The sequence below is a fragment of the Protopterus annectens genome, chromosome 2.part0 (genome assembly GCF_019279795.1).
Source record: "Protopterus annectens isolate FY-2018-M chromosome 2.part0, PAN1.0, whole genome shotgun sequence".
NCBI lineage: Eukaryota > Metazoa > Chordata > Ceratodontiformes > Protopteridae > Protopterus > Protopterus annectens.
In genome coordinates, this window is record NC_056728.1 from 1,968,290,930 (window position 1) to 1,968,314,848 (window position 23,919).

Sequence of the window (23,919 nt, forward strand, 5' to 3'; positions counted from 1 at the left end):
TTCCCATGGATATACATTTTGTAAGATATGCATCATCTACTTTGTTTTAACAACCTGCAATAATTTTCCCAGTTCAAAAATCATTTCTTTCAAGGTTCCTTAATTCTATCATAAGAATTTGTACATGTTCTTTTATCAGACATTTTAAATTCAACATTGCTTGTTAAAAAAATTGTCCAATCTCAAATGACCATTGTCATTTGTGTTAAGTCATTGGTAACTCTTGGACTTGATGAATTATTAACAGTACCTTTTGATGTAAAAATATTCAATTTGGTCGTCGCTGCATGTTTTTACAGGTAACTGTCTTTTAGGGAGAGCACCAGTCCGCTCACTGTCATCCTCATGATGAAACAAAGAAAAATCAAAGGTAAACTCATGCTCTGAAGTCACAGTGGCATTATCCTTTTCATTGCTGGTATTAAGTAATATATTAGATGTTCCTTGACTCCGCATACCAGGTTCCTCCTGTCCATTGGGAATAGGCATTTGGGATGGCACCTTGCTGTCAGTACTCAATGTTTCTTTCTGTTCAACAGCTTCACTTCTCTCAATGCTGCCCGTACATTGTGGTCATCCCACTACCTCAATCAAGTGGGCCACCTCATCCCGTAAAGAACGAACTTCAGACTTTAGGGAAACAAACTCATCCTTATTCAATAAAGTATCCGCCGCCTCACTTACTTTCTCCACAGCTCACCAACACCGTAAAAAATCAAAAGCAGACAGCGACACCAGAACTGATGCAACAAGACTGTCAACTCACCATCCAAGCTAAGTTTAGAAAAGTAGCGTGCAGGCTTACTCGAATAAGGCAAAGATGGTATTAATCCAAAAATATTTTAATGAACACTTAACACAATAAAAAACACTCACAGTCTTAAAAAACAAACTTTTCAAAACCACTCAACTGTAAACAAACAATTAACATACTTCGTACCCCATTAATATTTCTAACCTAAACACATGTAATTTGATAGTGAAATATTACAACTAATGGTAAAACAAATCAAGCCAACAATAGAAAGGGTTTGATAGAAATAAAATCATTTATACCCGGTTCATTTGTGGCATCAGTCAACACCTGCCAAATGCTTTCTTTTTAACTTAATATTGCCTTAAAATTTCCCCCTCTGTTTGATGTAAAAACTTGATCCATTATGGCAAAACGTACGGATCTAGGATTCCAATCAGAGATGTATAGGAAGAAAACATTCTCTAATGCATATATGGAATTTACTAGCCATCACTCGACATATGTTAAACATCTTCAAGGGTCAATGCATAACAGCAGCCAGGATGTCATCCAATCATGAAGTTATGACAAGGGAAATAGAATTTACAACATCTAGGTTTTATTAATAGAGGCTACTCGGAAGGTTTGTTGAAGGACGTTTCACAATTTGTAATTAAGGAATGGGGCAATAAATATCGTCCGATATTAGGAACATGGCAAGACATTAGTAAGTCTGAATAAAGGAAAATTAGCAAGTGTTCCAATTAATAGAGTGCGTTCATTAACCTATTCGCCATATGTGAATGAAATTATGAATATTGTATTTAAATACTGGAAGAATTTAACAGTAGCTGATGATATCAAACAAATTAGGGGATAAACCAAGTTTTGTGTTCAAGATGGGCTTAAACATCATCAAGAGGTTATTACAATTGGGGAGTAGAGAAAGACAGACATAACACTAATAAAGCAACTACCAAATGTGGGTCATGTAATCAATGCCATTTGATTAATGAGAGAGATGGAATAAAACTACAGAATGTACACAGGACCTACATTAAATTTAGACGGACGAATTGCAACAGTAAAAATATTATTTATTAAGCTAGTTGTACATCATGCCCCGCTTACTATGTTGGCAAAACAGAGATTTAAGAATATAATTTATGATCATGTTTACAGAATCAGGGTAAATGACACCAAGAATGCTTTATATAGACATATAGAGAAGAAAGGGGAACATCATAGTTTCAGTTTTTGCCATAACAGATCAAGTTTTACATCAAACAGAGGGCAATAAGGCAATATTAAGTATAAAAAAGCATTTGGCAGGTGTTGACCGATGCCACAAAGGAACTGGGTATAAATGATTTTTTCTATCAAACCTTTTCTATTGTTGGCTTGATTTGTTTTACCATTAGTTGTAATATTTCACTATCAAATTACGTGTGTTTAGGTTAGAAATATTAATGGGGTACGAAGTGTGTTATTGTTTGTTTACAATTTAGTGGTTTTGAAAAGTTTGTATTTTAATTATTGTTTTAGGATACATTAAGTTTTAAGACACCAAAGTTTTGGTTGTTTTTATAAATCATGTTTTTAAAATTATGTATAAATTAAAGTAAGCACTAGCACTTTAACTCTCAATACATTCCTTTTAAAATCTTTTTGGCGCCATTCTACAGGCAAGATTTAATCCACTGTTCTGAGGAAGTCTGCGATAAGCGGATGAAAGCGCTTAACAGTTGAATATGTGGATTTCAGTTTCCAATATTGTGGTTCGTGTTCATTTTTGGATTAATACCATCTTTGCCTTATTCGAGTAAGCCTGGACGCTACTTTTCTAAACTTAGCTGGGACGGTGAGTTGACCGTCTTGTTACGTAAATGTAGATGTTCGAGTGTATTCACTGTTGCAGTCATTACACTTGCGTTATCCTGTTGGTAGGATACCCGCAGTCGGCCTGAATTCCAAAGTCCTGGTCCTGCGACGGTTGCTGTTGCCTCTTCCCTGACATCAGTGCGCCAGGGGTATACAAGATGCAGCTGATGCCATTTTCTTCAGTTTTTCTTGCCCCAGATGTCAGGTGCCCCCAAAAGGGTAGGCTAAAAAAAAATTGCTTATAAAAAGCATGCACTAAAATAAACAATACCTTCATCTACAAGCAAATACACCACATAGGTTGTATACAATAGAGAAGTACAGATAAGTCCCAGCAAAGAAAGGGGGATGGTGGGTGGGTAACCTGGACTGCAACAGTGAATACACTCAAACATCTACATTTATGGTAGGTACAAAACTGTACTATGTTCGTGTTTCACTGTTGCAGTCATTACACGTGGGTTGAATCCCAAAGCTGAGGTTGGGCGGCTGGGTCTAAATAGAATTAGGAGCGGCTATGAGGCCCTGCAGAACTGCAGTGGCAAAGCCTGCTCTGGATTTAGAGTAAAGAGGTAGGTGGTAGTGCTTGGTGAAAGTGTGCACTGAACTCCAAGTTGCAGCCTCTAAAATTTCCTTGGTTGGTACTCCTCTGAGAAAGGCTGCTGATGTGGCTGCTGCCCTGGTCGAATGTGGCCTAATGCTCTTCGGTACTGATTTGCCATGCTGTGCATAGCAGAAACGAATGCAGTGTCCTATCCATTTTGAAATAGTCTGCTTTGAGATGGCCTTTTCTTGTGATCCTGCAGCATATGCCACTAAAAGTTGCTCAGTCTTTCTGAAAGCTTTTGTTTTGTCCAAGTAGAAGCGTAGCTGCCTGTTTATGTCCAAAGAATGCAGAAGTCTCTCCCCTTTATTCTGGGGATTTGGATAATAGGCAAATGAATGGTTTGATTAAGAGCCACACTGGAAACTACCTTTGGCATAAATGTTGGGTTTGTCCTTAGAGAAACCCTATCAGGATGGAAAATGATAAAAGGTTCCACTGCCATTAATGCATGTAACTCTTAGTCTCTTCTTGCTGAAGTTATTGCTAGGAGCAAAGTTGTTTTCCATGATAAGAATTTGATCTCAGCTGTATTGGCTGGCTCAAAAGGAGGCAGTGTGAGCTTTTCCAAGACAAAATTGAGGTCCCATGTAGGTATCGGTGCTCTCCTTGGGGGTCTTGTGTTTTGGCCCCTCTGAGGTACTGCCTTAGCAGTGGATGTGAAAAAATAGGTGTTTCCGTATTGTAATGAGCTGAAATGGCAGAAGCATGGATCTTAATTGATGAGAAGGATAGGCCTTTGTCCAGCATCTCAGTTAGGTATTGTAAAATCCGAGGAATATTTGGAACAAGCGGGTCAATTCCTTGTGCCCGATTCCAAGCACAGAATCTCTTCCATTTTTCTGCATAAGATTTTCTGGTGCTGGGCTTCCTGGCTTCCAAAATGACATCCATAACTGCTTTAAAGAGAGGTGTGTTCTGAGTTGTTATATCATTCGCCATACAGCCAGATTTAAGGTTCTGAGTTGGCTGTGCAGGATCTGATTGTTTTGTTGGGTCAGAAGATGAGGAATTTGAAGTAAAGTCCAGGCTGGGCCTTGAAACAAGCTCTTTAGGATTGGGTATCAATGCTGGCGTGGCCGGTCTGGGGACATCAGAATCATTTTTGGCTTCTCGTCTGACCTTTAGGAGTACCTTGGGGAGGAGAGGCAGTGGAGGAAAGGCTTAAACTGTCAAGGTTTTCCAGCTGAATGATAGAGCATCCACCTTCCATGCTTGTGTGTGATAAGTTCTTGTGTAGAATCTCTGTAGTTGGCAGTTGCGGGGGGAGGCAAATAGATCTATGTCTGGGCATCCCCATTTCCTTGTTATCATGCTGAAGACTTGTGGATCTAGTTTCCACTCGTGAGGGTCCATGAGGTTTCTGCTTAGTCTGCCAGAGTATTTGTCTTTCCTGGCAGGAATTGTGCTTGCAGATGTACTTGATAGGTCAAATGCTGTGTTCCACAAAGTCATGGCTTGCCTGCAGAGGGCATAGGAATGTGTGCCCCCTCGCTTATGTACCACATGACTGTAGTATTGTCAGTCTTTACCAATAGTTGTCCTGGATGGAGTAGATCCTTGAAGGCTGTCAGGGCATTCTGTACAGTTAGCATCTCTTTTTGATTGATATGAAGATGCATTTGGCTTGCAGGCCACGTATCCTAAATAAATTTTCCTACCATGTGTGCTCCCCAGGCATAATCCGATGCATCTGTTATTGTCTGCCTGGCTGTGGGCAAAGTGAATGTCTGTCCCTTGTTGTGGTGACAGGCCATTGCCCACCATGGAAACTCCTGTTGCAGGCAGGGAATGAGAGTAATTATTGTTTCCAGGCTGTGGCAATGTTGAGTCCAAACACTTTTTATATACCATTGTAGCTCTCATATGCAGTCTTGCATATGGAATTAGCAGAATGCAGGATGCCACGAAGCCCAAAGCCTGCAGAATTTTTCTTGCAGGTAACTGGGTTTTTGTTGCCATCATTTGGAAGTAATGAGTCAGTTGCCTTTGCTCGTCTGGCGTGAGATAAGTCATCTGGGCAGTTGTATTTAAGCTTGCACCCAGGAATATCTCTTGAGAGGGAACTAGTTTTGATTTCTTTTCGTTGACTGTGTACCCTAGGCAAATTAGTATTCTTTTTACAAATGCCAGATGCTTTAGTAGAATGTCCTTGCTCTCTGCTTGAATAAGGCAGTCGTCCAACTAGAGATATATTTGAATCCCTCTTTGTCTGCAAAATGCAATTACTGGTGCCAGGCATTTTGTGAAGACCCTGGGCGCAGTAGAAAAGCCAAAGGGCAGTGCAGAGAACTGGTAGTGCATTGAGCCAGCTAGGAAGCTGAGGTATCTTCTGCAAGATTGTCTGATTGGGACATGCAGGTATGCCTCTGAGGTCCAAAGTTAATAGACAAGCCTTCTTGCCCAGCATGGGCAGAAGTTGCTGCAGTGTCAACATTTTGAGTTTTGGAACGTCCAGAAAAGTATTTAGAATAGACAGGTTCAGTATTGGTCTCCAGGCTTTGTCCTTTCTGGGTACCAAGGAAAGTCTCGAGTAAAATCCTTGCCCCTGCTCTTGCTGTGGGGTACTCTTTGAATAGCCCTCATGTCCATGAGAGATGAAATTTGCTTTTGTGCCTCTGTGCATCGATTGTGTGGCAGGTCTGGCATACCTTTTGCCTTTGGGAGGGTGTGAAAGTGGAACCTGTAAGCCCTGAGAAAGAATATTCAGTACCCATTTGTCCTGGGTGATCATGTGCCAATTTTGTGAAAAAAGTGCTAGCTTTTCCCCTAAGGGTGCTGCCAAAAGGAAAGTGCTTGGCATTGGCAGTGGGAAGTCATTGGGACTGTTTCCTATATGGTTGTGATTTGTCTTCTCCGCTTTTGGAGGTAGAAGCACTCCACTGTTTAGGCCTGTATGAGCCTTGGGGCTGAGATCTGCCTCTTGGGCGTCTGTATCCGCCTCTTTGTGGCCTGACACTGGAAAGGACCAATTCTTAGGCCAGTTCCTGCTAAATCTGGGTGGCTGAACCTGTAAGAAATCCTTCACTGTCGGCATAGATTTCGCTTTATCCTCCATTTTCTTTAACACCACTTCTGCCGTAACACCAAAGTATCATGCTGTAATGGAGCATCCAATAATTTTGCTTTAACATGATCAGGCAGACTGTTCCTTTAACCATGCATGCCTTTAAATGACAGAGCATGTAACTGCGGTCCTGCAAGAAGCCTCTAGTGAATCAAAACCACATTGCAAAGTACGCTTTCCCACTTGTTCAGCTGCATGCAATAAATCCTGCATTTCCTTGTTTTCGGGACATTGAGTTTGTCAGCATTTTCTGTTTTAGCAGAGACATTAGGTATTGCTGATATTTAAACATGTGAAACTGGCAGTTTAAAGCCCTTACAGCTAAAGTAACAGAGGTATAAACTTTTTCCCCCCATCTGTCCAGTGCTCTAGAATCCCTATCAGAGGGAACAGGGTTTTTTGCAGTGGAAGCCTTGACCCCTTTGGGGTCTGAGATATAGTTTCTGGGTCAGCAGCCGGGTTTTTATAAAGAAATTTATGTGAATCTGGAACCCTGTAGTACCTTATCTGGCTTAACTGGTGCAGGGGGTAAAGAATCAGGAGACAGACTGGACTCAGAAAATACATCTACAATGTCTAGCACAGGAGGAATAGCAAGAGGTCTGTGTTGAGGCAATAAAAGAAAGCCTCTGAACCTTTTCTTGGATTCTGAATAACCTTGGCTCTCCCAGTGGAAATGCTCCCTCATGGTGTGCAGGGTTTCCCCAAAAGAACAGTCCTCAGGAGGAGAAGCTGAAGGGATAGATTCTTCAGCATCAGAGTCCTCACAGGGAGGCAGAGAATATCCCTGTTCTGAAGAGGAATAAGATGAAATAGAAACCTGACCAGAGGAAGCAGTCAGCGTCTTGCCTAGGCTTTTTATCAGGAGGGGGATGGGAACCCCTGAACAAAGTAATTAGGTTCTCGGCCATTTTAAGCATCTGTTTCTTAGGCATGGATGACTGTCCTGGAGAATGCTGTACTTGTTTCTTTGTCTTTAAAGGTGTTTTAGACTTTGTCTTGGCTGCTGAAGTGGTCTTGATAGAAAGCTGTGTAGGTCTGTAAACACCCTCAGAAGCAGATGCCTGCTCAGCGCCTCCGGACCCATCTGAGGGAGTAGTTTCCGTAGGCCCAATACCTTGAGTTTCCAGAGGCCTAGCTGTCTCCATGTGGGAGTCGGCCCGTGGCTCTGAGGTAGCGAGTGTCAGGAGCTGCAAAAGCGCCTCACTGAGAACCGGCGACTGGCCTAGAAGAGACTTTGTCATCGGTTTTGGACCTCGGATGCTGTCCTTTTCTTTTTCCTTGCGGTTTTTATGAACTCCGGTCTTCGGCTTTTCCGACGGCATTATATAGTTAAACCTTCGGCCAAAGTAATGGAAAGCAAAATCGTACCGACGCTCAATAGTGCATTGGTTAAATCTAGCACAAAACCGACAACTAGCAAAGTACAGTTGTGTACACTTTGCCATAAATGTAGATGTTAAGAGTGTCTTCACTGTTGCAGTCATCACTGTAGGATTCTTCCTGCCGGCAGGCAGCCCTCGGTCGGCCAGAATCCCAAAGTCTGGGTCCGGCATTGGCAGTGTACTCACCCTCCCTGACGTCAGAGCATCAGGGGTACAAAGCTCCCAGCCGACGCCATGTTCTCCAGTTTTTCTTGCCCCAGATGTCAGGTGCCCAAAATGAAGGCTTAAGGTAAAACAAAAATGTAACATACAACAAACCCCATAAAGTACAGTTTTGTACTACCATAAATGTAGATGTTAAGAGTGCTAATACAGCTGCAGTCATAACAGATGGGTTCTCCTGCCGTCAGACGGGTCCTCGGTCGGCCGAATTCCAAATTCTAGGTCCGGTGTTGGTTGTCGTCGCTTCTTCCCTGACGTCAGTGCGACAGGGGTATAAAGGAACCAGCAGACGCCATTTTCTTCAGTTTTTCTTGCCCCAGATGTCAGGTGACCCCAGAAGGAAGGCAATACATAAATTTGTGTAATAAAGCAATGCAATATAATCAAAATACAGTAGTTGCAAGCAAATACACCATAAATGAATACCCCAATCAGGTTGTATGAGGAGGTGTTAGCCAATAGGCCTGTCCCAAGAGGGGAAGGAGGGAAACCTGGACTGCAGCTGTATTAGCACTCTAACATCTACATTTATGGTAGGTACAAAACTGTACTATGTTCATCGTGCATACAGCTGCAGTCATAACAGATGGGTAGAATCCCAAAGCTAAGAAAGGGGTGGTAGGCACTAGGTGGAACTAGGAGGAGCCAAGATGCCCTGCAAGACTGCAGTGGCAAAGCCTGATATAGTTTTGGAGTACAATGGCAGGTGGTAGTACTTGGAGAAGGTATGCACAGAACTCCAAGTGGCTGCTTCCAAAATATCTTTGGTAGGAACTTCTCTGAGGAAAGCTGCAGCGGTAGCTGTGGCCCTTGGGGAGTGAGATCTGATGCCTGTAGGTACAGTTTTGCCATGAAAAGAATAGCAAAAGCGTATGCAGTGGGCTATCCATTTTGAGATTGTCTGTTTGGAGATTGGCTTTCCTTGAGCTCCTATAGCATAGGACACGAAGAGCTGTTCTGATTTTCTGAAAGGCTTTGTTCTGTCCAAATAATAACGCAGCTGTCTGTGGATGTCCAAGGAATGTAGTAATCTCTCCCCTTTGTTTTGAGGATTAGGATAAAAGGTAGGTAAGTGTATGGCCGGATTCAAAGCTACCCTGGATACCACTTTAGGCATAAAGGACGGGTTGGTTCGTAAGGAAACTCTGTCCTGATGGAAGATGATAAAGGGCTGCACAGCCATGAGAGCTTGTAGTTCTGAAACTCTACGAGCTGAGGCGATAGCCAGAAGAAAAGCTGTTTTCCAGGACAAATATTGCAAATCTGATGAGGCAGCTGGCTCAAAGGGAGGCAAGGTCAGTTTTTCCAGAATTAAATTGAGATCCCAAGCAGGTATTGGTTGTTTCCTTGGGGGTCTTAGATTCTTAGCCCCGCTGAGGAACTGTCTTAAGAGAGGGTGAGAGAATAAGGGTGGATCAGTGTTGTATTCTGCAGAAATGGCTGAGGCATGGATTTTGATGGAGGAGAATGAAAGTCCACTGCTTAGCAGCTCAGCTAGATACTGTAGTATTTGAGGCAAATTCAGTTTTCCAGGATCCTGGCCCTTTTTCTCATTCCAGACAAAAAACCGTTTCCATTTTGCGGAGTAAGCTTTTCTAGTTGACGGCCTTCTGGCCTCCAAAATGACATCCTGCACCTCCTTGGAGAGTAGGGTCTGCTGTGATGCTAAGGAATCTTCCATGCGGCTAGATTGAGTGTTTTTAGTTGGCTGTGAAGAGTTTTGAAGCTGTGCTGAGTCAGGAGAAGAGGCATTAGAGGCAGGGTCCATGGTGGGGAGTGTGTCAGGCTCCTCAGGAGTGGGTACCAGTGTTGTCTTGGCCAGTCTGGAGCAATGAGAATCATCTTTGGTCTGTCTGCTCTGGTTTTCAATAGAACTTTGGGCAGCAGAGGAAGAGGTGGGAAGGCATAAACTGTCATTTATGTCCAACTGAAAGAGAGAGCGTCCACTCTCCAGGCCTTTGGATGGAAAATCCTTGAGCAGAATTTTGTCAATTGGTGATTTTTGTGGGAGGCAAAGAGATCTATGTCTGGCCTTCCCCATGCTTGGATTATCTCTGTAATACTTTTGGATGCAACTTCCATTCGTGTGGATCTGTCATATTTCTGCTTAGGTTGTCTGCCAGCGTGTTTTCCTTGCCTGGCAAGTACTGTGCTTGTAGTTCGATTTGTAAGTCCATGGCCATGTTCCAAAGTGACATGGCCAGTCTGCATAGGGGGTATGAATGTGTTCCTCCCTGTTCATTTATGTACCACATAACTGTGGTGTTGTCCGTTCTTATCAATAGTTGACCTGGTTGCAGAAGGTCTTTGAAAGCTATAATAGCATTCATTACTGTTAGCATTTCCTTTTGATTGATGTGAAGGTGCTTTTCTTTTTGGGACCATTTGCCCTGAATGCACCGATCTGTCATGTGCACCCCCCCAGGCGTAGTCCGAGGCGTCTGTTGTGATGACTTGATTTGCTTGAGGCTTGCTGAATGGAATACCTGTGTTTGTTTGGCATACTTGAGCCCACCACAGAAATTCCTTTTGTAGACATGGAATTAGAGGTATTATTGTTTCCAAACTGTGGCTGTGTTGAGACCATAGGTTTTTCAGGTACCATTGAAGTTTTCTCATATGCAGCTTTGCACATGGGATTAGTAAGATGCAAGATGCCATGAATCCCAGAGCCTGCAGGATTTTCCTTGCAGTCAGACTGGTGCAATTTGCTAGTGCTCTGAAGTATTGAGTTAGTTGCCCCTGCTTCTCTGGCATGAGGTAGGCCCATCTGGGTGTTTGTGTCCAAGTTGGCACCCAGGAAAATTATCTTCTGAAAGGGTATTAGTCTTGATTTCTTTTTGTTGACTGTGTATCCCAGAGAGTTCAACAACATTATTACATAAGCCAGATGTTTCAGAAGAATGTGCTTGCTGTCCGCTTGGATCAGGCAGTCGTCCAAATAGGGGTATATTTGTATCCCTTGAAGTCTGCAGTAGGCAATTACTGATGCCAGGCATTTCGTGAATACTCTGGGCACAGTAGATAAGCCAAAGGGCAATGCAGAGAATTGATAATGGGTTGAACCTGCAAAAAATCTGAGGTATCTTCTACAATTTTGTCTGATTGGGACATGCAGGTATGCCTCCTTGAGGTCCAATGTTACCAGCCAAGACTCCTTGCCCAGCATGGGAAGAAGCTGCTGTAGAGTGAGCATCCTGAAATTTGGTATGAGTAGAAATGTGTTTAGGATGGATAGGTCCAAAATAGGTCTCCAATCTTTTCCCTTCCTTGGTACCAGGAATAGTCTGGAATAAAAATCTTGACCTTGTTCGTGCGTAGGTACCTCTTGAATAGCTTTCATGTCTATGAGATCTGTAATTTGCCTTTGTGCCTCTGCCCTTTGATTGTGTGGCAGGTTTGGCATGCCTCTCATTTTTGGAAGGGTGTGAAAATGGAATCTGTAGCCTCTGTTTATAATGTCCAGGATCCATTTGTCTTTTGTGACAAAATGCCAATTTTTTGAAAATAACGCCAGTTTTCCTACTAAGGGGGCTGCCATTTGAGTCTTGCTTGGCATGCAAAGGGGAAAGTCATTGGCCTTGCTTTCTGAATGACTGCGAGTTATCCTCACCACCTTTTTGGGTAGGAGCTTGCCATTCTCTGCCTCTAAACGATCCTTGGGATTGTCCTCTGCCCCTCGGGCACCTGTATCTACCTCTTTGGGGTCTGTCCGTGGCTGGAAAGGACCAATTTTTGGAAAGCCAATTTCTACTGAAACGTGGGGGTTGTACCTGTAGAAAATCTCACAGTTTGCATTGATTTAGCCTTTTCCTCCATTTTCCTTAATACCTCCTCAGCATTAGCACCAAATAATACATCCTTTTGTAGAGGGGCATCTAGTAATTTAGCTTTGACATGATCAGGAAAGGTTTGTTCCTTGAGCCAGGCATGTCTACGTATGACTGATCCTGTAACAGCAGCTCTACATGAGGCCTCTAGAGCATCAAAACCACATTGTAAGGTATGCTTACCCACTTGTTCTGCACTATGCATCAAATCCTGCAACTCCTTCAAGTCTGGTTGTTCAGGTTGTGACATTTTACTTTTCAATTGTGATAACAAAAACTGTTGGTATTTTAGCATATGGAACTGACAGTTTAAGCCCCTCATGGTTAAGGTAGCCGAGGTATATACCTTTTTCCCCCGCCTTTCTAAGGATCTGGAATCTCTCTCGGAAGGTAAAGGATTTTTTAGAAGTGGAGGCCTTAATTCCCTTGGGGCCCTGTGAGATGGTTTCTGGGTCAGCAGCATGGCTTTTGTATAGAAATTGGCACGAGTCAGGAACCCTGTAGTACCTGTCAGGCTTGACTGGGGCTGGAGGCAGAGAATCCGGGTTAGGCAGGCCTCCGAGTAAACGTCATCTAGGATTGTCCAAGACAGGAGGTATAGCCAGAGGCCTGTGCTGAGGTAGCAAGAGAAATTCCCTAAGCCTTTTCTTGGAATCTGAATAATCTTGGCCTTCCCAGTGGAAGCGTTCCCTTAAGGTATGCAAAGTTTCCCCAAATGAGTAATCCTCTGGGGGGGGATACAGAAGGAATGGACTCCTCTGCATCAGAGGATTCAAAAGGGGAGTAGGAATGTTCCTGATCATCAGAGTGCTCTGAAATAATGGAGCCCTGATCAGAGGAGGGGGATTCTTCCTCCACTCTGGGCCTTTTGTCCGGTGGGGGTTGAGAACCCCGGATAAGAGTAATTAAATCCTCAACCATTTTAAGCATCTGTTTTTTAGGCATGGGGCCTGGAGATGGGCCCTGTGTAGCTTGTCTCTTAGAATGCATGGCTGCTTTAGACTTAGTGAAAGCCTTGATGGAAAAAGAAGAGGAAGGTCTGAAGACACCTTGAGTGGAGGTAGACCTGTCCACATTTTGAGGTTCAACGCCAAGAGTGGCTTCGGTATCTGTAGTCGGGGTGTGGGCCGAGGAGCCTGCGACCTCGGCAACAGGAGACACCGCCAATGAAGTGTCGTCGGTAGTCATGGGCTGCGTAGGCGCCTCGCTGAGAACCGGACCACGTGTAGTCGGCTTTGGCATGGTGTCGGTAAAGGTCGCGGACCACATGTGTCGGTCCTTATCTCTGCGTTTTTTAGACAAAACTGGAGTCGGAGTATCCAACGATATAATATAGTTATATGTTTTTCCAAAATAATGCTGGGCGAACTCCGCCAGACGCTTAATGGTGCGTTTGTTGAATGTAGCACAAAAGCGACAGATCGAGACATCGTGGTCTGGGCCTAAACAAGGTACACAGAGGTAATGGAAATCCTTATGCGGTATTTGCTTCCCACATGAAATACAATTATTAACTTTGTCTGACATGGGTCTGAGGCAAGAAAAGTTTCTCCAACGGGGTACTTAGCTTTCAAGACTTCAGTTTCAAAATTTTTGTAATTTCAGGAGCTGGCCGACCGGCACTTGCGAACTGCTTCTGCTTCGGGCACCACGCGGCAAGAAAGACTGAAGAAAATGGCGTCGGCTGGTTCCTTTATACCCCTGTCGCACTGACGTCAGGGAAGAAGCAACGACAACAGACGCCGGACCTAGACTTTGGAATTCGGCCGACTGAGGACACGCCTGACGGCAGGAGAACCCATCTGTTATGACTGCAGCTGTATGCACGATGAACATCCTGTAGCAAATGCACCTCAGAAGGGTGAAGTAGGGAATCGCACCAATAAAAGTATAAGAGGGGACAGGAGGGTGGGTAACCCAGACTGCAACATTGAAGACACTAACATCTACATTTATGGTAAGTGTACACAACTGAACTATGTTCATCGTGTTTCACTGTTGCAGTCATTACTGTAGGGTAGAATCCCAAAGCTGAGATAAAGGGTGGTGTTTAGAGTAGAAGGGGCGGCTAGAAGGCCTTGCAAGACTGCAGAAGCAAAGCCTGCCCTAGACTTAGAATAAAGAGGGAGATTATAGTGCTTAGAGAAAGTATGCACTGAAACCCAAGTTGCAACTTCCAAAATATCTTTGGTAGGTACTCCCCTGAGAAAGGCAGCTGAAGTAGCAGCAGCTCTGGTAGAGAGTCCTAATTTTTCCTGGGATTTGCTTTCCATGATGAGTAACAAAATCTGATTCCATGAGCAATCCATTTAGAAATGGTCTGTTTTGAAATAGCTTTGCCTTGGGAATTTACTGCATAAGAAACAAACAGTTCTGTTTTCCTGATATCCTTGGTTCTGTCCAGGTAAAAGCGAAGCTGCCTCTCCCCCTTATTTTGTGGATTAGGGAAAAAAGTTGGCAGGTGAATAGTTTGGTTTAAAGCCACTTTAGGAATGAAAGTAGGATTAGTCCTCAAAGAAACCCTGTCTTGATGAAAAATAATGTAAGGTTCCACAGCCATGAGCGCTTGTAACTCCAGAGACTCTCCTGGCTAAAGTTAAAGCCAGTAGGATAACAGTCTTCCATTATAAATACTTTACATCAGATGTGGCAGCAGGCTCAAAAGGAGGCAGAGTAAGTTTTTCCAGGACATAATTGAGATCCCAGGCAGGAATGGGTGGTGTCCTAGGGGGCCTTAAATTCTTTGCTCCTCTGAGATAGTTTCAGAAGTGGATGTGAAAAAATTGGAGGATCTGTATTATAATGTGCAGAGATAGCTGAGGCATGTATTTTTATGGAGGAAAAGGATAAACCTTTATGCAACATATCTGTAAGGTAATGCAGAATCAATGGAATATTTGGAATGTGAGGATCTGATTCCCGAGCATGCATCCAAGTGCAAAATCTCTTCCATTTACTTTCATAAAATTTCCTAGTGCTAGGCCGTCTAGCTTCCAAGTTAACATCCATGACCTGTTTGGAAAGGGTAGGATTAATCATAGGTCCTGAATACGCCAGGCTGAGAGTTTTGATATGAGAGTGCAGGACCTGGACCTGATGTTGAGACAAAAGATTTGGAATCTGAGGTAGAATCCAAGGAGGTTCCTGGGATAGATTTATCAGTGTTGAGTACCAAAATTGTAGAGGCCAATTTGGGGCTAGTAAGATCAGCTTTGGTTTGTCCTGTTTTATTTTTAATAACACCCTTGGTAGAAGAGGTAGTGGTGGAAAGGCATACCCAGAGAGGTTCCTCCAACTGAATGAGAGAGCATCCACTTTCCATGCTAGCTTGTGATATGTCCTTGTGCAAAAAGTCTAACTGGTAGTTGTGGGGAGATGCAAACAGATCTATGTCTGGGCTGCCCCAGGCTTCTGTAATCATCTTGAATATTTGGGTGTCCAGCATCCACTCGTGTAGGTCTGACAGGCTCTTGCTCAGGCTGTCTGCCAGAGTGTTTCGTTTCCCTGGCAGGAATTGAGCTTGTAGGTCCACTTTGAAAACTGTGTTCCATAGAGTCATGGCTAGTCTGCAAAGGGGGTAGGAGTGTGAACCCCCTTGCTTATGTACCACATAACTGTGGTGGTGTCTGTCCGTATCAGAAGCTGCCCTGGCTGTAAAAGATCCCTGAAAGCCAAGAGGGCATTCTGCACAGCTAACATCTCTTTTAAACTGATATGTTGATGCTTCTGATCCTCTGTCCAAAAACCTTGCAGGCCTTTCCCCTGCAAGTGGGCTCCCCATGCATAATCCAAGGTGTCCGTGGTTATCACTTGGTAGGCTGGAGGTAGACTGAAGGCTTTCCCTTTGTTTTGAAGACATGCCATGGCCCACCAATGGAATTCCTTTTGCAGGCAAGACAGCAATCACTGTTTCCAGACTGTGACAATGCTGGGACCATAAGCTTTTTAGGTACCATTGTATCCTCCTCATATGCAGTCTTGCATATGGTATGAGTAGGATGCAGGAAGCCATGTAACCCAAAGCCTACAGGAATTTCCTTGCAGTTAGCGGAGACATTAACGCCAGGCTTTTGAAAGTTGAAGCCAGCTGTAGTTGTTTTTCTGATGTCAGGAATGCCATCTGGGTTGTGTCTAAAAGAGCACCCAGGAAAGTTATCTGTTGAGTGGGTGGCAAATTTGACTTTTTTACGTTCACAGTGAATCCCAAGTACTTGAGTAGATTCGGAACAAAATTCCAGGTGCTGGAGTAAAATGTACTTGCTGTCTGCTTGAATAAGGCCGTCGTCCAGATAAGGGTAAATTGGAATTCCCTTGTGTCTGCAGTAAGCTACTACTGGTGCCCGGCACTTGGTAAAAACCCTGGGCGCAGTAGGCAAGCCAAAGGGAAGCGCAGAGAATTGGTAATGTTTCAGGCCTGCCTTGAACCTGAGGTATCTTCTGCACTCCTGTCTGATAGGAATGTGTAGGCAAGCTTCCTTTAAATCCAATGTCACCATCCATGCATTTTTGCTCAACATTGGCAGGAGCTGCTGCAGAGTAAGCATCTTGAACTTTGGTATATCCAGGAAAGTGTTTAAAACTGCCAGATCCAGGATGGGTCTCCAAGTATTTTGCTTTCTGGGAACTAGAAAGTCTCGAATAAAAGCCTTGCCCCGTCTCTGAATTTGGAACCAGTTCTATGGCCCTCATAGCCATGAGGGACCTCACCTGTTTTAATGCCTCTGCCCATTGAGTTTTTGGTAGGTCTGGCCATCCGTTTGGTTTTGGTAAGATGTGAAAGTGGAATTTGTAACCTCTTAAAACTACACCCAGAACCCACTTGTCTTGGGTTATGCAAGTCCAATTTCGGTGAAAAAGAGAAAGTTTTCCTCCCAGAGGAGCTTCCAGGAGAGAGGTTCCTGGAACCATGCAGGGGGAGTCATTGAGCCTGTTTCCTGTAAGGTTGAGACCTATCTTCTCCACTCCTGGGGGTGGAAGCACTCCAATGTCCAGGTCTATAAGAGGTCTGTGCTTGGGCCCTCCCTCTGGGGCACCTATATCTACCCCTCTGAGGCCTGTCCGAGCTGGGAAAGGACCAATTTTTAGCTGGCCAATTTCTGCTAAATCTAGGAGGCTGAACTTGTAAGAAATCCTTAACCGTTTGCATAGATTTTGCCTTCTCCTCCATTTTCTTTATAACCTCTTCAGCCTTAGACCCAAACAAAACATTATGTTGAACAGGAGCATCCGGTAACTTTGCTTTTACTTGATCAGGCAAATTTTGTTCCTTTAACCAAGCATGCCTTCTAATGACCATGCCAGTGGCAGCCGCCCTGCAAGAGGCTTCCGAAGCATCAAAACCACAGTGTAAGGTATGTTTTCCCACCTGCTCAGTAGCATGCATCAAATCATGTAATTCCTTATTGTGTTGCACATGCAGAAATGGCACCCAGTTTTTGTTTCATAACAGACAAAAGGTATTGCTGAAATTTCAACATATAAAATTGATAATTTAAAGCCCTAACAGATAAAGTATCAGAAGTGTACACTTTTTTGCCCCATCTCTCCAAAGCTCTAGAATCCTTATCTGACGGAGTAGGGTTCTTAGCAGTGGCGGCCTTAACACCCTTAGGATCCTGAGAAATGGTTTCTGGATCAGCAGTAGGATTTTTATAAAGAAACTGGTGTGAGTCAAGGACTGTAATATCTATCAGGCTTAACAGGGGCCGGATGAAAGGAGGAGTTAAATTAGACTCAGAAAAGACATCATCCACAATATCCAAAATAGGAGGAATAGCCAGGGGTCTCTGCTGGAGAAGGAAATCCCCAAGCCTTCTCTTAGATTCAGAGTACTCCTGGCCTTCCCAGTGAAAATGTTGCCTCATGTCATGTAAGTTTCCCCAAAAGAATAATCCTCAGGAGAAGCTGAAGGAATGGATTCCTCAGCATCAAAATCCTCATAAGGAGGGAAAATCCTGTTCAGAGGAAGACACTGAAGAGATAGATGCCTGATAAGAGGATTCATAATCCAATTCTTGTCTTGGCCTTTTGTCAGGAGGGGGACGTGAACCCCTTATAGTTAGACAAGTCCTCCGCCATTTTAAGCATTTGTTTTTGAGATTTAGGTCCCGGATCAGAGGAGGCCTGGGCTTGAGTCTTTGTTTTAGAAGGAGTCTTTGCCTTTGTCTTTGCCTTTACCTGAAGCTGCGTAGGCCTGAAAACCTCCTCTGAATCCGGTACCTGCACAGCGGCTCCGGACCCATCCGAGGGAGCATTATCCGAAGGTCCTGCACCTGGAGTATTCGAAGGCCTAGTTGGCTCCTCGTGGGAGTCAGTTTCGGCAAGCGGTTCTGTAATGGCCGACAGGGGCTGCGACAGCGCCTCACTGACGGCCGAACCAGCAGCTGGCTCTGATTGTAAACTGTAGTCTGATTTGGACCTTGGAGGCCTATCCTTATCCTTGCACCTTTTATGAACTCCGGTAGTCGGAAGCTTGTCCGACGACATGCTATAATTAAATCGCCTCCCAAAGTAATGAAAGGCAAAATCGTATCTCTGTTTAATAGTACGTTGATTAAATCTAGCACAAAACCGGCAACTAGCTACGTCGTGGTCAGGGCCTAGACAAGGGATACAGTAAGAGTGAAAATCCTTATGAGGTATTTGCTTCCCACATGAAATACAATTAACTTTTTCTGACATCGGTCTGGAGCAAGAAAAAAGTTTCCCCAACGGGGTACTTAGCTTTGAAAAGAAGAATGTCTTCTGAATGAAGCACCAAAAATAACAGGAGTCAGCCGATCGGCACTTGCGAACTGCTTCCACCGCGCGGCAAGAAAGACTGGAGAACATGGCGTCGGCTGGGAGCTTCGTACCCCTGGCAGTCACCGGACCCAGACTTTGGGATTCTGACCGACCGAGGGCTGCCTGCCGGCAGGAAGAACCCTACAGTGATGACTAATAGTGAAACACAATGAACATCGTCGTGGTCACGGCCTAGGCAAGGAATACAGTAAGAATGAAAATCCTTATGAGGTATTTGCTTCCCATAAGAAATACAATTGTTAACGTTTACTGACATCGGTCTGGAGCAAGAAAAAGTTTCCCCAACGGGGTACTTAGCTTTATTGAAGACTTCGGATCTGAAATTAAATTTCGAAAATCTCAGGAGTCTGCCGACCAGCACTTGCAAACTGCTTTTGCTTCGGGCACCACGCGGCAAGAAAGACTGAAGAAAATGGCGTCGGCTGCATCTTATATACCCCTGGCGCACTGACGTCAGGGAAGAGGCGACAGCAACTGACGCTGGACCAGGACTTTGGAATTCAGGTCGACTGCGGGTAGCCTGCCAGGAGGATAACCCAAGTGTAATGACTGCAACAGTGAAACACGATGAACATCAAGATATTTACATGGGAAATGTGATTTACACATACAGTTAGAAAACATAACAGATAACATATAATTGCATAAAATATTTACATAATCATAGTGGTTTAGACATACAATTAAAAGTACTGCAGTTCGTAATGTGAGTATTGTTCATACAGTATGTTTAGAAGAGATACTCTGATTAACCCTAAATAAATTTCAGCTGTCCCAGTAGGATTTTCCTGACATTTACTCAGTTGCCTGCTACAGCAAAAGCCAGGGTTCACAGAGAGCTTACAAAGCATCAAAGGGATCTCTCATTGTTGAAAGGTATCAGTCAGGAGAAAGGTACAAAAAAATGTCCACAGCAATGGATATACCATGGAACACAGTGAAGACTCATCAAAACACGGAGGAAATATGGGATAACAGTGATGTTGCAAAGAACTGGATGTCCCTCCAAAACTAATGAAAAGACCAGACGAAAACTGGTCAGGGGGGCTGCCAAGAGACCTACAGCAACACTGAAGGAGCTGCAGGAATTTCTGGCAAGTACTGGATGTGTACTACATGTGACAACAATCTCCCGTATTCTCCATATGTCTGGACTTATGGGGTAGGGTTGCAACATGGAAGCCTTTTCCTACATAAAAACATCAGGACCTGGCTAAATTTTGCAAAATACATCAAGTCTCTCAAAAGCATGTGGGAAAATGTGTTATGGTCTGATGAGACTAAGGTTGAACTTTTTGGCCACAATTCCAAAAGGTACATTTGGCAAAAAAACAAAACTTCGCATCACTAAAAGAACACCATCCCCACCGTGAAGCATGGTGGTGGCAGCAGTATCATGCTTTGGGGTTGCTTTTCTTCAGCTGGAACTGGTGCTTCAGTCAAGGCGGAGGGAATTATGAACAGTTCCAAATACCAGTCACTTTTGGCCCAATACCTTCAGGCATCTGCTAGAAAGCTGATAAAGAAGAATTTCACCTTTCAACACGACAATGACCCCAAGCATACATCCAAATCAACAAAAGAATGGCTTCACCAGAAGAAAATTAAAGTTTTGGAATGGCCCAGACAGAGCCATGATGTAAATCCAAAAGAAAATTTGTGGGGTGACCTGAAGAGGGCTACACACAAGAGATGCCCTCGCAAACTGGCAGATTTGGAACACTTCTGCAAGGAAGAGTGGGCAAAAATTGCCAAGTCAAGATATGCCATAATGACAAGACTCCTACCCAAGAAGACTGAATGCTGTAATTAAATCAAAAGGTGCTTCAACAAAGTATCAGTTTGTGTGCTAACTTATGCAACCAGCTTATTGTACGTTTCTTATTTTTTATATTTTTTTCCCTAACAGATTTGTTTTTCAACTGAATTGTATGGGTTATAGGTCACATAAAAGGTGGGAAAAGTTTTGAAATGATTTACAATTCTCTTTTTTTATATCACAAAAACCTGGCATTTTAACAGGGGTGTGTACACTTTTTATATCCACTGTACATATATTTTGTATACACGTTTCACATATATATATATATATATATATATATATCTCTCTCTATATATATATATATATATATATATATATATATATATATATATATATATATATATATATACATATATATACATATCTATATATCTCTCTCTCTCTCTATATCTATATATCTATATATATCTATATACATATATCTATATCTATATATATCTATCTATATACATATACATATATATATACATATACATATATATACATATATATATATACATATACATATATATACATATACATATATATATATATATATATATATATACATACATACATATACATATATATACACACACACACACAAAATGTATACCTATACTTCTTTCTACATAGATACATATTCATATAGATACACATTCACATACAAAACAGCAAACAAAATAAGGTTAACTTCCATCAATAACCATCTTTTCATACATATGCATACGCACACACAAGCAGTTGTGTAGTCCTAACACTCCCACTAGTGCAACACCACAGCCTTTGATATGCTGGCAACAGTAATCAAGTAAGGATTGTGCATCAAAGAAAGGGTGGCCAACTTCCCAAAACCACTTGTATCAGAAAAGAAACCAAACTCCTCTAATGACATCTGAGTTGCTCACATTCTCATATAATGCAAGTGTACAGGTGCCTAGAAGGAAAACTTGTGTTGAAGTTAAAAAACTGCCAAAAAAACCAAGTTATGCCTTTTCAGTAATGCGAAACTGCATGATCCAACAATTCCACCACATAAAAGACTACCAAGTTGCAGACACTACAGTGGGACACAGCATCATCTTCTTTCAGCTTTTCCCGGTTAGAGGTCACCACAGCAGATCACCTGTCCGCTCATGATTGGCAGTAGAGTTTTACTGTGTCGGGTTGCCAGTCCAGCGCCCAACCTTCCACAAAAGGAACACACACACTCATGCCTAGGGCCAATTTAGTGTCCAATACACCTACAGCATGTCTTTGGGATGTGGGAAGAACCCGGAGCACCTGGAGGAAACCCATGTGACCAGAGGGAGGACATGCAGACTCCGCACAGAAAGCACCCCAGCAGAGGATCAAACCGGAGAACCTCTTGCTGTGAGGCGGCAACACTAACCGCTGCACCACCGTGGCCACCCTCACAGTGGGACACAGCATGACATCACAAAATTCTCATCACCAAGAAAAAAGTGTGCCTGAAAAGCCGCTGAACTTCGACAGGAGGGATTTCAATTCTGCCTGCAGCATATGATGTGGCTGGAGAATCTACTTTCAAGGGTCCCCAAATTAAAGTAAACTCGGTCTTTGGTGATATTCTCCAAGTTCTCAGTGACACAATAGTAACATGGGTCATTCCCTTCTGTTTGAAAATCTCAAATGTTAATAGTGCAAGGCACAGAAATAAAACATCAACCTGCTTGCGTCATGACTTTTGTTTAAAATATTAACTTACCTTCTGTCTGCTCCACTCTGTTGAGCAAAGATACAAACGGAGCTATCTGTTTTACTCTCCACACAAACAGAATCTGGTCCATGATCTACTGCTTGGTCAGAAGGCGGTGGGTCGCCAAGTATTACCGCACCCTGTATAAAGAAATTCACAACTTAATATCAAATTACCTATGTTTTTTTTTTTTTTTTTTTTAAATTTTAAACCTATCCTTGCCTACCTTCCTCTCCTGGCATATATTACGACAACTAGAGATAAAATATATAGCAATAAGCAGACCCTAACAAATATTAATGTTTGAAAAGTTTAGCATGGCACTAGGCCCATAAATGACCAGCAAAAAATGTAGGTAGGCCAAAACTCGGCATCCCAAAATCTTAGAACTTGTATTTCTAGATTTAAATACAGCCTAAAAGAGAAAGAAAAAACCACAAATCCCGCAGACTGGAAGAACATTTACTAAGTACTAAAAAAGTACAGTTGTGTACCTAGCATAAATGTAGATGTTAGAGTGTATTCACTGTTGCAGTCATTACTCTTGGGTTATCCTGCTGGCAGGCTACCCGCAGTCGGACAGAATTCCAAAGTCTGGGTCCGGCGTCAGTTGCTGTCACCTCCTCCCTGACGTCAGTGCGCCAGGGGTATAAAAGATGCAGCAGGCGCCATTTTCTTCAGGTTTTTCTTGCCCCAGATGTCAGGTGCCCCCAAAATGGTAGGCTAAAAATATTATGCCTAGAATTATGCATGCAGTAAAATAAACATTTCCTTCATCTACAAGCAAATACACCACATAGGTTGTATACGATAGGGAAGTATAGGTAAGTCCCAGCAAAGAAAAGGGGGATGGTGGGTAACCTGGACTGCAACACTCTAACATCTACATTTATGGTAGGTACACAACTGTACTATGTTCATCGTGTTTCACTGCTGCAGTCATTACTCATGGGTTGAATCCCAAAGCTAAGGTTGGGTGGCTGGACTTGAATAGGATAAGGAGAGTTTATAAGGTCTTGCAGAACTGTAGTGGCGAAGCCTGCTCTGGATTTAGAGTAGAGAGGTAAATGGTAGTGCTTTGAGAAAATGTGCACTGAACTCCAAGTTGCAGCCTCTAAAATGTCTTTGGTTGGTACTTCTCTGAGGATAGCTGCTGAAGTGGCTGCTGCCCTGGTAGAATGAGGCCTAATGCGATTTGCCATGTTGTGAGTAGCAGAAACGAATGCAGTGGCCTATCCATTTTGAAATAGTCTGTTTTGAGATGGGCTTTCCTTGAGATCCTGCAGCGTATGCCACTAGAAGTTGCTCAGTTTTTCTGAAAGCTTTAGTTCTGACCAAGTAGAAGCGTAGTTGTCTGTGTATGTCCAAGGAATGCAGAAGTCTCTCATCCTTATTCTGTGGGTTTGGATAAAAGGTAGGCAAATTAATGGGTTGGTTAAGGGCCACAATGGACACTACCTTAGGCATAAATGTTGGGTTCGTCCTTAGAGAAACCCTGTCTGGATGGAAAATGATGAAAGATTCCACAGCCATGAGTGTCTAACTCTGAAACTAGTCTTGCAGAGGTTATTGCTAGGAGCGGAGCTGTTTTCCAAGATAAAAACTCTACATCAGCTGTATTGGCTGGCTCAACAGGCGGCAGTGTGAGTTTTTCCAAGACATAATTGAGGTCCCATGCAGGTATTGGGGCTCTCCTTGGAGGTCTTATGTTTTTGGCTCCTCTGAGGTACTGCCTTAGCAATGGACGGGAAAAATAGGAGGTTCCATATCGTAATGAGCAGAAATGGCAGAGGCATGAATTTTAATTGATGAAAAGGATAGGCCTTTGTCCAGCATCTCAGTTAGGTATTTCAAAATCTGAGGAATATT

General features: G+C 43.1%; 1 protein-coding gene across 1 annotated transcript in view; it reads right to left on the bottom strand.

Annotated features, from left to right (window-relative positions):
• Window positions 1–23,919, bottom strand: part of KANSL1 (KAT8 regulatory NSL complex subunit 1) — a 1,638,220-nt gene that overhangs the window by 787,786 nt on the left and 826,515 nt on the right. Inside the window, exons 4-5 of the mRNA XM_044060463.1 lie at window positions 22,060–22,190; window positions 251–556 (exon numbers count right to left, since the gene is read on the bottom strand). Of these exons, the coding sequence (XP_043916398.1) occupies window positions 251–556; window positions 22,060–22,190 (437 nt within the window). The remainder of the gene's footprint in view (window positions 1–250; window positions 557–22,059; window positions 22,191–23,919) is intronic.